Source organism: Haliaeetus albicilla, chromosome 8 (assembly GCF_947461875.1).
Source record: "Haliaeetus albicilla chromosome 8, bHalAlb1.1, whole genome shotgun sequence".
NCBI lineage: Eukaryota > Metazoa > Chordata > Aves > Accipitriformes > Accipitridae > Haliaeetus > Haliaeetus albicilla.
Genome location: NC_091490.1, coordinates 36616232 through 36628728, shown reverse-complemented (window position 1 = coordinate 36628728; position 12497 = coordinate 36616232). Strand labels below are relative to the sequence as shown.

General features: G+C 52.5%; 1 protein-coding gene across 1 annotated transcript in view; it reads right to left on the bottom strand.

The window, feature by feature from the left end:
• PRRX1 (paired related homeobox 1) overlaps positions 1–12294 on the bottom strand; it is a 40280-nt gene extending 27986 nt beyond the window's left edge. The window contains exon 1 of the mRNA XM_069789822.1: positions 11993–12294. Within this exon, the coding sequence (XP_069645923.1) occupies positions 11993–12233 (241 nt within the window). The 5' untranslated portion in view covers positions 12234–12294. The remainder of the gene's footprint in view (positions 1–11992) is intronic.
• Positions 12295–12497: the final 203 nt, after the last annotated feature.

Sequence of the window (12497 nt, the reverse complement as noted above, 5' to 3'; positions counted from 1 at the left end):
GAGGATGCCTGGAGAGCAGTGCCATGCACGTAGCAAGTGGGACCAGTGCAATGGGGAGCCCGGCATCACTGCCGGCGAGAAAATCAGGATTCGGCACTCTGCTCTGCACAGTGTTCTGACCCTCCCGAGAACAAGGAGTCGTCTTCGCTTGCTGTAACCTCCTCCAGAGACACACACTATCTCTGGCCAGAGAAGCACACGGCACTCAAAGGCAGACACGAGCCTGCCCAGATTGATGAAGGGCAGCTTTTCAGGGTGTTTTCTTGCTAATCACATACTAGTTTATCTTTTCTATCACACCAGCTGCTCCCAGCCCACAATGCCCAAGCCAAAAGGCATGTCTAGGAAATCTGTTGCCTGGTTTCCCAGCAGCGGGTCACCCCCAGCGAGAGTGTCCCTTCCCCATCCACACGCTTTCCCTCAGCTGGCTGGGTCCCTCTTGCTCCACAGGCACCCCAGTTGAGCACAGCATAGCAACCTGCTTGGAAAGTGGGGGAAAATTGGAGGCAGCATCATTGTGCTGGCTAGGACAGACGAAACACAGGGTTAAGCACACAGGCACATTCCCACTGAAATCATGCAGTCACTGAAAGCTGGGGAAAGGATGTCCAAGAGACCCCTCTTACTCCTTTCCCAAGGCAGGACCGGCTCTACCCTGTTTATTCCTTTACACATTTGTCTCTATCAGATCTGTGCTTGGGGTCTCCACAGCATCCTCACACCATCTCTTCCAGGGTTTCCCTACCTTCACTAGGCCTGGGAGGATTTCCCCACTGCCTTACTTACATCTCCCTTGCTGCACCAGAAGTAGGTGGGCTTGGAGATCAGTTTATACCCTCCTCTTCTTGAGCTTAAGTACCTCTTCTTTCCTCCTAAACTGGATGCTGGAGCTCTCCTTTCTGCTTTTCTTCTCCAGACTTTTTTTGACCCGGTTCACGTCTTCCTCGACACGCAGCATGCCCAAGCAGAACCCACCTGGAGCCCTCTCCATGGCCAAGCACAACAAGAGGACACTCCACAAACAATGCAGAACTGCAGGAGATGCAGGGGGTGAAAAACATCTGCCTCTCCTCATAAAGATGCGGTGTTTTGCATTGAGCAGGAGAGTTGGTTCGAGGCTAGGCGAGCAGATTTGCAAAGGGCACGGAGCCACAGCGCTCTAGCATAGGCTCCTTATGCCGAATTCATCCCCCTTTAAAAGACAGCAGGTTGACACCAGTGGCTCCCATGCTGCCCTCCTTTACAGGACACCATGCAGAAATGCACTGGGCTGTGATGTAGGGGAGATCTGCTCTGTAAGCCCTCCAGAGGAACGAGAGCAGCCACTTCCCCCAGCAAGCCCAATTTCCCCACTGGGAACCACTGGTGGAGACAAGATAGATCCATCCCATTGGGTGCCCGAGACCGGACCTCGCAGAGCACATCCCATGGGGGACCAGCTCTCCCGCAGCTGGAGGGCTTGGCTGGTGGTGGGGCATTCAGAGGAAGGGTTAGCACCAAAATAGGTCATTAGCGAGCGACGTGGGGTTCTTCATTCTTCTCCAGGCCCCTCGTTTTCCTAAGGGGAATGCCTCAGAAAACCCAGTGGGGGGGGAGGAGGAATTTACAGTTCCCTTCCAAAAACCAGTCTTTGTTTGTTTGATCGTTTTTTTAAATGATCGAGTAACTTGTGAATACATTTTCTGATGATTCCCACATCCTCCCAGCTGGAGAACGGTTCGTGAACAGACTCCAAACTCTGTAAATGAGCTTGTTAGTCATAAGTCTTCAAACAGGCTTGATAAACAACTTTCAGCCTGCAGGATATTCATCAAGCATTCTGTCTGCCTGGTCTCCTGACACTAATTTATTATTTACAACGAGAGATCCCTCTCCTAAATCACAGGTGATTGTTTCTTTTTACTGATTAGCTGATTTTTTTTTTTTAAGGAGAAACAATGAAAAACAAATCACAAACAAGCAATGCGTCGCAAGCACTTATTCCCTGTGAGCACTTATTCCCCTAGTTTCCATAAGACGTATCAGCAGTTGTCCAAATGAAACGAACTGTAAGTAAAGATCTTTTTGGCCAAACCTTCAAGACCAGACTATAGCCAAGAAAAAGAGCGCGACCATCCTAACCAGCCGCTGGGAATTTCACTGCCTACCGCCAAATGCTCCAGGGACCTCCCAGCTGACCGGCACGTGCCACTCTTTGCATCCTTTGGGTTTGTGGAGAGCCCAAGCACCTCAAGATGTTCAGGAGATCCAAGTCCGCATGCAAAAATCTGCCACCGAAAACCTTTTAACTCCACGGACAGGTTCACGCAGCAAACACAACTCACCCCAAGGGCATGGGGTGCACTCAGGTGCACCTGGGCAGAAGGTGGGTTCCCTGCAGGAACAAACTTGCTGTAAGCTGCTCCAGTCCATGGAACGGGATGTCCTCAATGCTAATCAGTTAATTAACATGGAAGGTGGTTGATTCCAGAGACAGAGGCAGATGAAATAGCAATTTGCTGGGGGTGATGCAGAGGGAGGAGAATCTTCCCAAATCACTGTTAAAGCCAAGCTCTTCTATAACACACATCCAGCAGATTTCAAAGCCCCTAATTAGGGTCCAGGATTGTACCCAGTTACATGGGTAGGAAAACTGAGGCATGGTGAGGTGAACTTGGTCAAGTTATGGTAGCAAGTATACAGAAAAAAAGACCTCAAGACTCTGTGGCCAAGGCACAAAGGCATTCTGGAGCAACAAAAGACAGGCTGGGTCATCCTACTAGGCCATCTCAACTGTTGTTTGAAGGAATAAAAGCCCTACTGTTTCAATTTAGATTTTGGGTGCAAGCCTCTTCTGGGTAGGCTGTTCCCAGTACCAGCAAACGCCGCACTCTACAAACCCTGCCCTGCGGTACCCCCAGGCGGAGTGGCCCTACACTGCCTGGGGAACACGTGGAGCAGACAAATGTCCTCCCCAGCAGGCTGCCTTGTATGTGTGCATAAAATCCAGACCTGTGTTGCCACCACCACCCTGGCTCCCCAGCCCTGATCCACGGAAAGGTACAGCCTCCCGTCAGCATTCAGAGTGAAGGCAACAGGATGCAGAACTTGGCTCTGGACTGGTCTTGAAAGCTTTTTTTCTCTCTCTCACTGCAAAATCACCAATACATTTGCTCTGACAACCTCAAGCACTCAAGACCGGACAGGCTGCGCTACCAGCTCATGTCTAGAGACAGCCTTCCCAGTGCCAAATGGGAGGGGATAGGAAAGTGACACAGACTTGTCACCAGCTTTCTCCAGCACTGTCAGCATGGGAGACATCCATCCCAAGCAGGAACTCGGTGCTGGATTCACAAACCTCCGTTCTGTACCTCTGATCCATGAGGAAATGCAACGCTGTGCAGGATGCAGAAGGATAACGGGTACGAAGTGTTACCGGCGTTTCAAGCCATGGGGTTGGGAGAGCGCTGTAAAGTTTTACGGGAAACCAGCCCAGACTTCATAGGGACAGGAGCTGCCTGCAGAGCCACCGGCAAGGGCAGCCCTTTCTGCAGCACCAGGCCCAGAGCATTAACACTCTGTTTTCACTGTTACGGCTCAGGCACTTTTCCCTATTGAAGTCCAATCCATCCCCACAGAGCCCTGACTCTGCTGAGCCGATGCCGAGAAGCGATGGCCCTTTGAAAGCTGCAAGCATGATTTTTTTTTCAAATGTGGGTCGTATTAGCAACACTTCCAGAGAACAGGATGATTTCCAGAAGCACTGAGCAGGTCTTCACAGCTTCACCAGCACACCACCTGCAGCTCAGCGCAACCCACCCACCACTCATTCAGCAGCCACACACACAACAAAACCGAGAGCAAACAGCAGACTACTAAAGGTCTCCGTGGGTTCAAAACCTACCCAATCTTCACTGGTCCAGCACCTACACTGGTTACAAGAGAGGGCTGGAAGCTACTTGGATGCTGCCTTCTGCAGCCACCCACCCTGCTCCAAAACCCCCAGGCACCCCATTTTGTTCCCAGTGCCCCTGGGACAGCTGGTTCCCTTCAGAGCTGGATGCCATTTTCCTTCTCCAAGCCTGCCCACTCAGCGGCTGCTGCTGGCAATTTTATCTTGCCCCAGACGTACCGGGCCACGGATAACTTTGGTTTTACTTTGGTCAAGGAGGCCACAAGAGAAGTTCATCTGCTGGTAGACTCAGACCAGGAAGCCATGTCCCCACGCTCCTGATGAATTCCAGCTCTCGGTGCAACAGCAGTTTTGCTGCCTGAGCAGCTCATCGAGACGTGGAGAGGGTCCTAGCCAGATACTGAGCGGCTCTTTGGACGTTTGCCCTGCCCAGCAGTCTCGCTGACTGGCTGGAGTTTCTCCTGTAGGAAAATTTCTCTAGCCAGAAATGGGGGAAATTTTGGGTGGAATATGAACTGGATGCTGCAATAGGATGTAGTGACTTGTTAACAGCACAGCTGGCTCCCCTCACCTCTCTTCTAACCTTCCCTTCCAGGAACACAAGGCACCAGGACGTCCCAGGCTGCCACCCCAATGCAAATGTTCACTTCATAGGGGCACGACAAATCCAGACTGTCTGGGACAGTGCTTTAAACACTGGCGTAACCTTTTCTCGGCCTCTGGAGGGGAGAGAGGAGCCCAGAAAGCTATGTAAGCTGAAATAGATGCTCCCTGGCTTGCTCATCAGGCTTCTCTTCCCAGCTTTGGCCTTCGCAGACTCATCCTTGCAGATGCCAGGCTTTCCATTGCGGGAGGTGGCCCTCAGCCCTCAGCTTCGGCACCACTGCTCCCTTCCCTTCCCAACCAGCATCCTCCAGATGTTCTCATTTGAAAGAAGCTTCTCTCAAAATTATGCCACCACAGTCCCAGCAGACACGTAGTGCACCTCCGCTGAGCTCCCGTTCCCACCTCACAGCATCTTCTGGGGCTACACAGCAGAAACCAGCTGGGTCCAGCAGAAAGAGTGCAGAAAAGGAAACGGCAGGTTAGGTACATACCACGCGTGTACAGATCAACGCAGGAATGACAAACGTGAGCAGGGCCAGCAAATCTAGGGGTAAGAACTGCAGGACTGCCCTGGAGGACCCTTGGTCCCCTGGCTGTAAGAGCGCTGCAGTCACAACACGGGGTGACCAAGGACAAACCCCTACAGACCCATGCCATAGGGCTGGTGGCACCTGCGTCTACGCATGTGTGAGCTTCCACTGACACAGTCTGTAACGCAGAGTCTCCAGAGACTCTCCAGTGGCTAGAGAGAGGTTGAATTTATGCTGCATGACCCCCTCAGGGGGAGGCACTGCTAGCATCCTTCTCCGCACCCCACCGGACTGTCATAACCCCCCCTGGGATTTCACACCCCTTTGAGCTGTCTGCTCTCCCACCAGAGCAGCCAGTGGGTTCAGAAGATATTTCCCACGGCGGCAACCATACAACAGGTTTTTCTTGAGGGAACCAGACTAAAAACCTATGCTCTGTGCTCCACCACCCCAGGACAAGTTGAAACCTTTCTGCGCATAAAGCCACGAGGACAGTTCAAACAGAAAGTGAGACCAGAGCCTTGGACAACAGCTCCTCCAGCCAGGCTGTGATGATTCTCACTTCACATCTCCGTATTCCGCCCCGAAATCCAAGCCTCCTTTAGGAAAGGCGAGTAGGGTGGGGAACCAGCAATGCAGTGATTCATCCTCCCCAGAAACAGAGGCCCAAGTCTGGAATATTGTGACACTTGGTAAATACTCGTGATGTACTTCATTATGCAACGGAGGCCCAGCAGGAGCACAGCTCCCTCAGGGCTACTTAATATGGGTTTCAAAAACGATTAAATATATCATAAACAACTTGCAACCAGGAATAAACACCTATAATCCCATCAAGCCATTCTGGTGATGTCAAAAACCATGGGAGCAAACTCAGTTACCAAGGGGAAAAAAAAAGAATATATCCTCACAGGAATTACAGTCTTGTAGTTCTGTGTCTGTCTCATCAAACACTCGACTTTCCCAGCCCCTCCTGCTTATACTCTGTTCATGCTCTTGCTCTTTCTTTCCACGCTTCCTAACATTGCATATTTTGATGCACGTTGCACCTCTGCTGACAGGCAAAAGGATCGTGCCCCTGAATGCAGACAGCAAAACTGTTTCATGCCTGCGCAGAAATATTCCACCGGCCAAAAAAAAAAAAAGTTTTTTGCATGACTCAAGGCTGCTGGTCAAGTCTTTAAATGCTAATATTCATCAATTGGCATACATATAAGCGGCCCATTGAATTGCATGCAATGACTTCTGTGAGTAAGGATTGCACAAATTAACCCTGAGATAATATTTTCCCATGCGATCACTGCTTTATACATCATCAAAAAGATGGAAAATAGACTGGCTAGTAGTGGAAACTCGGTGCAGATGACAGAAAGCTGATGTTCATTAAAAGTGTTCTAGCAGTTTAGACCAAGCCTTTAAGTTTTACGAGAGATTTCAAAATCTAATTTTCATGGAAGTGTTTTCATTACGTTGGGGGGGGGGGGAGAAAAACGTAAAAACCTTCAGCAAAATCTTTTTCAAATTAAAAAGTTGGAAGCTTTGTGTGGATGGATTGAAAACACAAATACCATAAGCAAATTATGAGACCATGAGAACCAGGAAGCAAAACTGATTATGATCAAAAAAAGTGAAATTCACAAACAAATAAAAGTCTAGTTTCGCCCACCAGAAGGAGGGCAGCACAGCCAGCACTCGCAAACTGAGTCAGCTCCCTCCTTCAAATTCACATGGCTTTTAAAAATTTGTTAGTAACGGTACATTGTCCATTTTTGTTTGCTTTTTGGTGCCTTTATTTTTTTTTTTTAAGACTCTATGTTTGTGACAGAGTCACATTTCCATCTTTTGTCTGCATCCAGAAGCTCTAGAAATTTACATGAAAAACACAAAAGGTTTTCCCACTTCAAACTGTAGGATTCAGGGATGTAAGAAAAATATCCAGCACTGAGATACTTGCTGGAATAACCATGCACCAGCCAGCCTGAGAATGAAATTAAATAGGTATGTCCAAAGAACATAAATGGAAAAAAGTTAATCAAACTTAACAACTGCTCTGTGTTAGGTATCTGTTATTCCACCTTTACTCAAGTGAACACCGTTCACTCTTTGCGAGAAGCCTCTAGGATACGCGCGGTACAACTGGCACGCGTAAAGATTACTCCGGCAAGAAAAAGCAAGCTGTTGTATTTTTCATGCAGATAACGTAAACAACAAGTGCCTTAAAAATAATATTGATCTGATCCTCAATTTTTCCAGCCGCTGCAAGAGAAGGATTGGTTCTGGAAAGTCTTTCTTGGCAGCACCTTGTAAAGAAGCTCCCTGCTGCCCGCCGGGTTAAAGGCACCGGCCGGTTTCCCTCGGTCACCCGTGGACATCAGCAGCCAGCTGCTCCCTGCAGACTCTCCCTTTGCCCATCAGCTATGCAGGACAAGAGAGGAAGAAAATAGTCGCTAGATTTAATCAATTTACCCTGCATTTTTTCCCCCCTCTTTCTATTCTTTGTACATCCCCACTCTACAGTCTCAGCATCTTCTGGGAATAAGGGCTGTGTTTTACTAACAAAAGAGCCACTTAGTACTTCAAGATAAAGCAGAGGCTTGCAAAGAAAACCCTGCAGTTGTCCCTGGCGCTTCCTCTCCCCTTCACCCTCCATGCAACTCAGCAGCCCACCAAATCGCTTTTCACATTTCAAAGCAGTGCCAGAGCTCTTCCACCTCTTTTTAAGAAGGCGTATGGTTTTTTGTGAAGGGTGGGGAGGCACAATACCGCAGACGACCTCAGGATCAGCAAAAAACCCAAGAGAAACAATTCAATATTTTTACTCCTGCAGCAACCTCACTTGCTCTGATTAAAAAGAGGCAATTAAAGCATAAAGGACAGCCATGTGGGAGCAGACCAAAGGTGCTTCAGCTCAGGATCCTGCCTCAGACTGCCAGTAATGACGGAGTCAGAGGGTATAAGCCCAGGCATCAACGCAGCGATCTCTGCCCCAGCTCATCCTTCCAGTCTCTGCAAGTCGCGGCTCCTTGAGCCAGACGCTGCCTCCATACACTGCTGCAGCGAAGAACCATCCTCAATCCTCCCTGAATTTGTCTTGTCCTTTCTTGAAACCACTTCTATTTCCAATCTCTGCAAAATCCTGCCGCAACAAGATCCATCACCAAACAACGTGCCAGCTGAAAAAGCCCTTCCCCGTGCTCTCAACCCGCTGCCTGAGAAGAGGGGGCTGAAGCCAGCACAGATGCTCTGCTTGACCCAGCCTGAGCAAAGAAACTCACCTCTTCCCGGCCACCCCGGCAGGGTTTCTGCTTCCTTGGGAAGGAGCAGCAGTGCTGAGGGGGTCATGATGCCCGCTGAGACAGAAGAAGTCGTGGGGGCTGCAGGCAGCCTCTGCCCCAGCTCTAATCATGAACCAGCCCTGACAGCCAAACATAATCTGCCAGCCTGGGAGAGAAGTGAAGCACCCAAGCTGCCATCGCTTTTATACTGAAGAGAAATTAAAGGACAGTAATAACTCCAATATGCAGAACTTGTACACGTACTGGACCGAAGTGGGGTTTATTCATTCCTCACAAAAGAAATCTAAGCGTAACAATTTTTCTTTCGCTGCTCATGCTTTCTCCGCATCGTTTTATGAGCCATCAACAGCAAGACTCAAACAAACCAACCAAAAAAAAAAAGCAGAGGTCAAAAATGCCAACTTATAAAAAAAAAAAAAAAAAGGCAAGCTAATAGCTTACCAGCTTTGGATTTGGAGAATTAACCCTACTCAGAGTCACAAGCTCTGGGAAATCATAGGCCACCAACAGGTTTCTGCCATCCCCAAAGGGCACGGGAGCGACAGGAGCCGACTGTCTTTGCTGGGAAGCTCAGGGGGTCCCCTCTGCTGAGCTGGGACCCGCATTTTCATCCCAGTTTTAGCTGGAGTTAGCACAAGCCCTGCAACCAAAGCAAGAGTCGGTTCTATCTTAACAGGTGGTTTTGCAATGAAGAGGAACTCGGATTGCAAAGTCTTCCTGGCTAAGCAGCAGAGGCAGGGAGGTTTGCTGTGAATCGTATCAGCTTTTAGGGTATGGTTTTCTGAGCTACAAGTTGAACTAAAGTCAACAAGAGTGACAGCTTTGCAACTCCACTGAAAAATCAGCTCCTTAATACGCTGACAGTTCTCCCTGTAAATATTACAATCACAGCTACTCTCAGGGATGATAGGGTTTTTTTCCTTTTAATAAGAGAAACGTTTTCTTCTGAATCTCATTCAAATGAAGTAGTGGTGAAACAGTTCCTTCAATCTGAAATGTCCAAATAAAACCTTTTGTCAATTCTGTGTCAAAGTTTTTCCCTTAATTTTGGATGACAAAAATAGCACCAATAATTTGGCTTTTCACTTTAGTTTGGGACAGAAATTACTGACAGACTACCTGACTTTGCTCCAGGTTGGAAGAACATTTTTAGTATTCTTGAGACATTCCACAATTTCTCCAAACGACTTTTGCCTTCTCTCTCTTAGTAACACGGAGAATAACCGAGCCCTGTGTTAGCTTTTCCACTGAACCAGCTCTCATTTTTCACCAAGAAAATCTCATACTTCTGTAGCCTAGCTCCAGCACAGTCCTCTTCCTGCATGGATTGCAAAACACGAAACACATGCAATAGGTGGGGAAACTGAGGCAGGGAGAGTCATGGGATCTGCTAAACACATCAGTGAAAGAGTCAGAAAGCCCAGATGACAGCTCTGCCCAATAAACCAGGGAGAATTTATCCCCCCCCCCCTTTTTTTTGCTTGCTTTAGAATACTTTTAAAACTTTCTAATTCACCGCAACGGCATTAAACTTTTACAGCATTCAGAGAACTTCTAATTTATTTGAAGCTGTAGTTTGGTCCCTGCTCGGCAATGCTGGCTGGGAAACACACCCTCAGACAGGGATTTTTGGTGCTTTTCATGCTCCAAGAGCAGGGTGGGTATCAGGGAAACACAGCCCCTCTTTTCCAGGCTGACCAAGCTAGCTCCGCAGTTGGCAAGGGGTGGCATCAGGAGTAAATCTCATCCAAATAAAATATGATAAACGAAACTGGGGGTGGTGGTGGTGGGAATAGAATGAAAAAAGAGAGTTGTCTACGTAACTTGTTGGTTAGTATCTCGGAGACTCTCTGGCCGCAATGCTGCGGCACAGGCAGCTGAATCGGGGGGGGGGAGCAGCAATCACTGCCTTCCCCGCTAAAATATACACCTTTAGAGCCAGAAATTGCATTTTTCCGGGTCCTGGGAAGGGAAATTTTTTACAGTCATCTCCCAGCGGCGGTGGGTCCCTCAGCCGTGCCCCGGTCCGGCTCCCCGGGAGGGAAGGGAGCCGCTCCGGCAGCCACCCACCGGTCGCTCCCTTCCCGACCGCCTCCCGCAATAAACCCACCTCGGGGTGATGCTTCCCCGCCCGGAGAAAATGTCTTGCCGGGTTTAAGCTCGGGGATCCCACGGGTGGTAGTGTAAGGGGCGGCTGCTTTTTTGGAAGGCTCTCCCTTTTCCCCAGCCCGGTTTCCTTCGGGATACTGAGAAAGCCACGTCGGATCCGTGGGGAAAAGAGGGTCGGAGGCAGCTCCCAGCTGCCGGCGGGAAACAAACAAAACCCGAAAAGCGAACGAAAATTGCAATTGCAATTTTCGTTCGCTTTTCGGGTTTGTTTGTTGGTTTGGGTTTTTGTTAGTTTTGTTTGGTTGGGTTTTTTTTACCCTGCTTTTTGCCGGCAGCCGCAGGGCAGCCCCCCGGCCCAGGCTGGGGGGGCTCCCTGGGAAACGAGCCCGTGTCCGCGGCTCCTGCCCACTCCACGGGAGACACGGCAGGGGCGGCCGCAACCAGCCCTTACCCACAACGAAAATCGCGACCAGTCCCTGCGGCCGGGGATATATCTATTTTTTAACAGAAAGCAAAGAGAGGGTAAGGGGGGGTGAGGGGGTTGCTGGCCCCGCACACCCACCTCGCCCCGCTCCGCCGCGGCTCTCCCTTTCCGACAGCGCTGCCCTTGGAAAAATAACAGGAGGCGCTTGGAAAATGCCGCGCAAGCCGGCGCCCGTCCATCCGCGGGGCGGTTGTTTTCGGGCTACTCGCCGTTCCCAGGCGAGGACCCGTTAGGACGGGCGGTTCAGCGGCAGGTCTGCGCCCTGCCCTGCCCGCCGGGCCTGGATCAGGCCCGCACCGGGAGAAGCGGCACTCGGGGAGGAGGGGATCGGCGGCTCCACTTGGCGGCCGCACACGCACCCTCGGGCTGTTTGCGAGCCGCCGTGCTCCGGGGCGGGTCGTCGGACAATCGTCCGGTCCCCATCCAGAGCCCCGAGCAGCTTCCCGGTATCCCGCAAACCACGGCGCCGGTCCCAGCTCCGACGGGCGGATGGATGGAGGGAGGCTCAGAGCCGCCTGCCGCGCCTCGCCCCGTCCCGTCCAGCCGAACCCCGTGCTCAGCCCTCCGGCAGGCGATGGAAAAGGGGGCTCAGCCCTCCGGCCCGATCCTGCCCGGCCCGGCTCCTCCTCCGCGTCCCCCGAAGGGAGACGGAGCAGCGCGGCGCGGGACCCGAGGAGCGCGGCACGGCGGCGGAGAGCAGCCCACCGCTTCTCCCCCCCCCCCTTCCCGGGACGCCGCTGGGAGAAAACAAGCGTTTTCGCACGCCGCCGTGTGCCGGCCCCGCCGAGGGCACGGGGGGGGGGGACGCGGGCTCCCCGGACGGGGCGCGGCGGGGAAGACCGGCTCGGGGAGCGGGACGAGCCGGCCCAGGGACCGGCCGGCGGCTCCTCCGGCCGCTTCTCCGCGGGAGTCCGTTCCCCGTCCGCGTCCCCGCCGGGGCCGGCAGCGGCCGCCGCGGCTCCCCCGGTCGCTCCGCTCCGCCCCGGGAGCGCGGCGCACGTGGAGCGGCCGCGGCGGCCCCTCGCCCCGGGGAGGGATGGAAGGAGGTTGGGGGGGGGGGTGTCCCCGCACTTACTGTCCTGCTGCGGGGTATCGCTGCCGCTGGTCAGCCCGGGGGACTCCAACAAGCTCCGACCGGGTTCTCCGCCGCCCTCGTCCGCCTGGGCGGCCACCATGTCGCCCGCCTCTTCCAGGTCCAGCAGGTGACTCACGGAGAAGTTCTTCTTGGCTTGTAAATTGTCCAGGCCGGCGGGGCCGTCGAGGCGGGCGGGCAACAGGGCCTGCCTCTCCATGGCGTGGGCATAGCTGGACGCCATGGCGTCAAGCGGGGCTTTTCTGCCCTCGCCGCCCCCCCCCCGGGCGCCCACCGCCCCCGCTCCCCCCCAGCCGCCGGCCCTTCGAGGAGGAGGAGGAGGGGGGGGGGGGATGCGCAAGGACCGAAAGGGGGGAAACGGGACGGGACCCGACGGCAGGAGGGGAAGCCCGAAGGGGAGCGGGCAAGGCCGAGCTTAAAACATGCCGGAGGGGAGAGGAGGCGGCGGCCGGCTCGGGGCGCCGGGGCGGCGGCGCGGGGAGCTGCC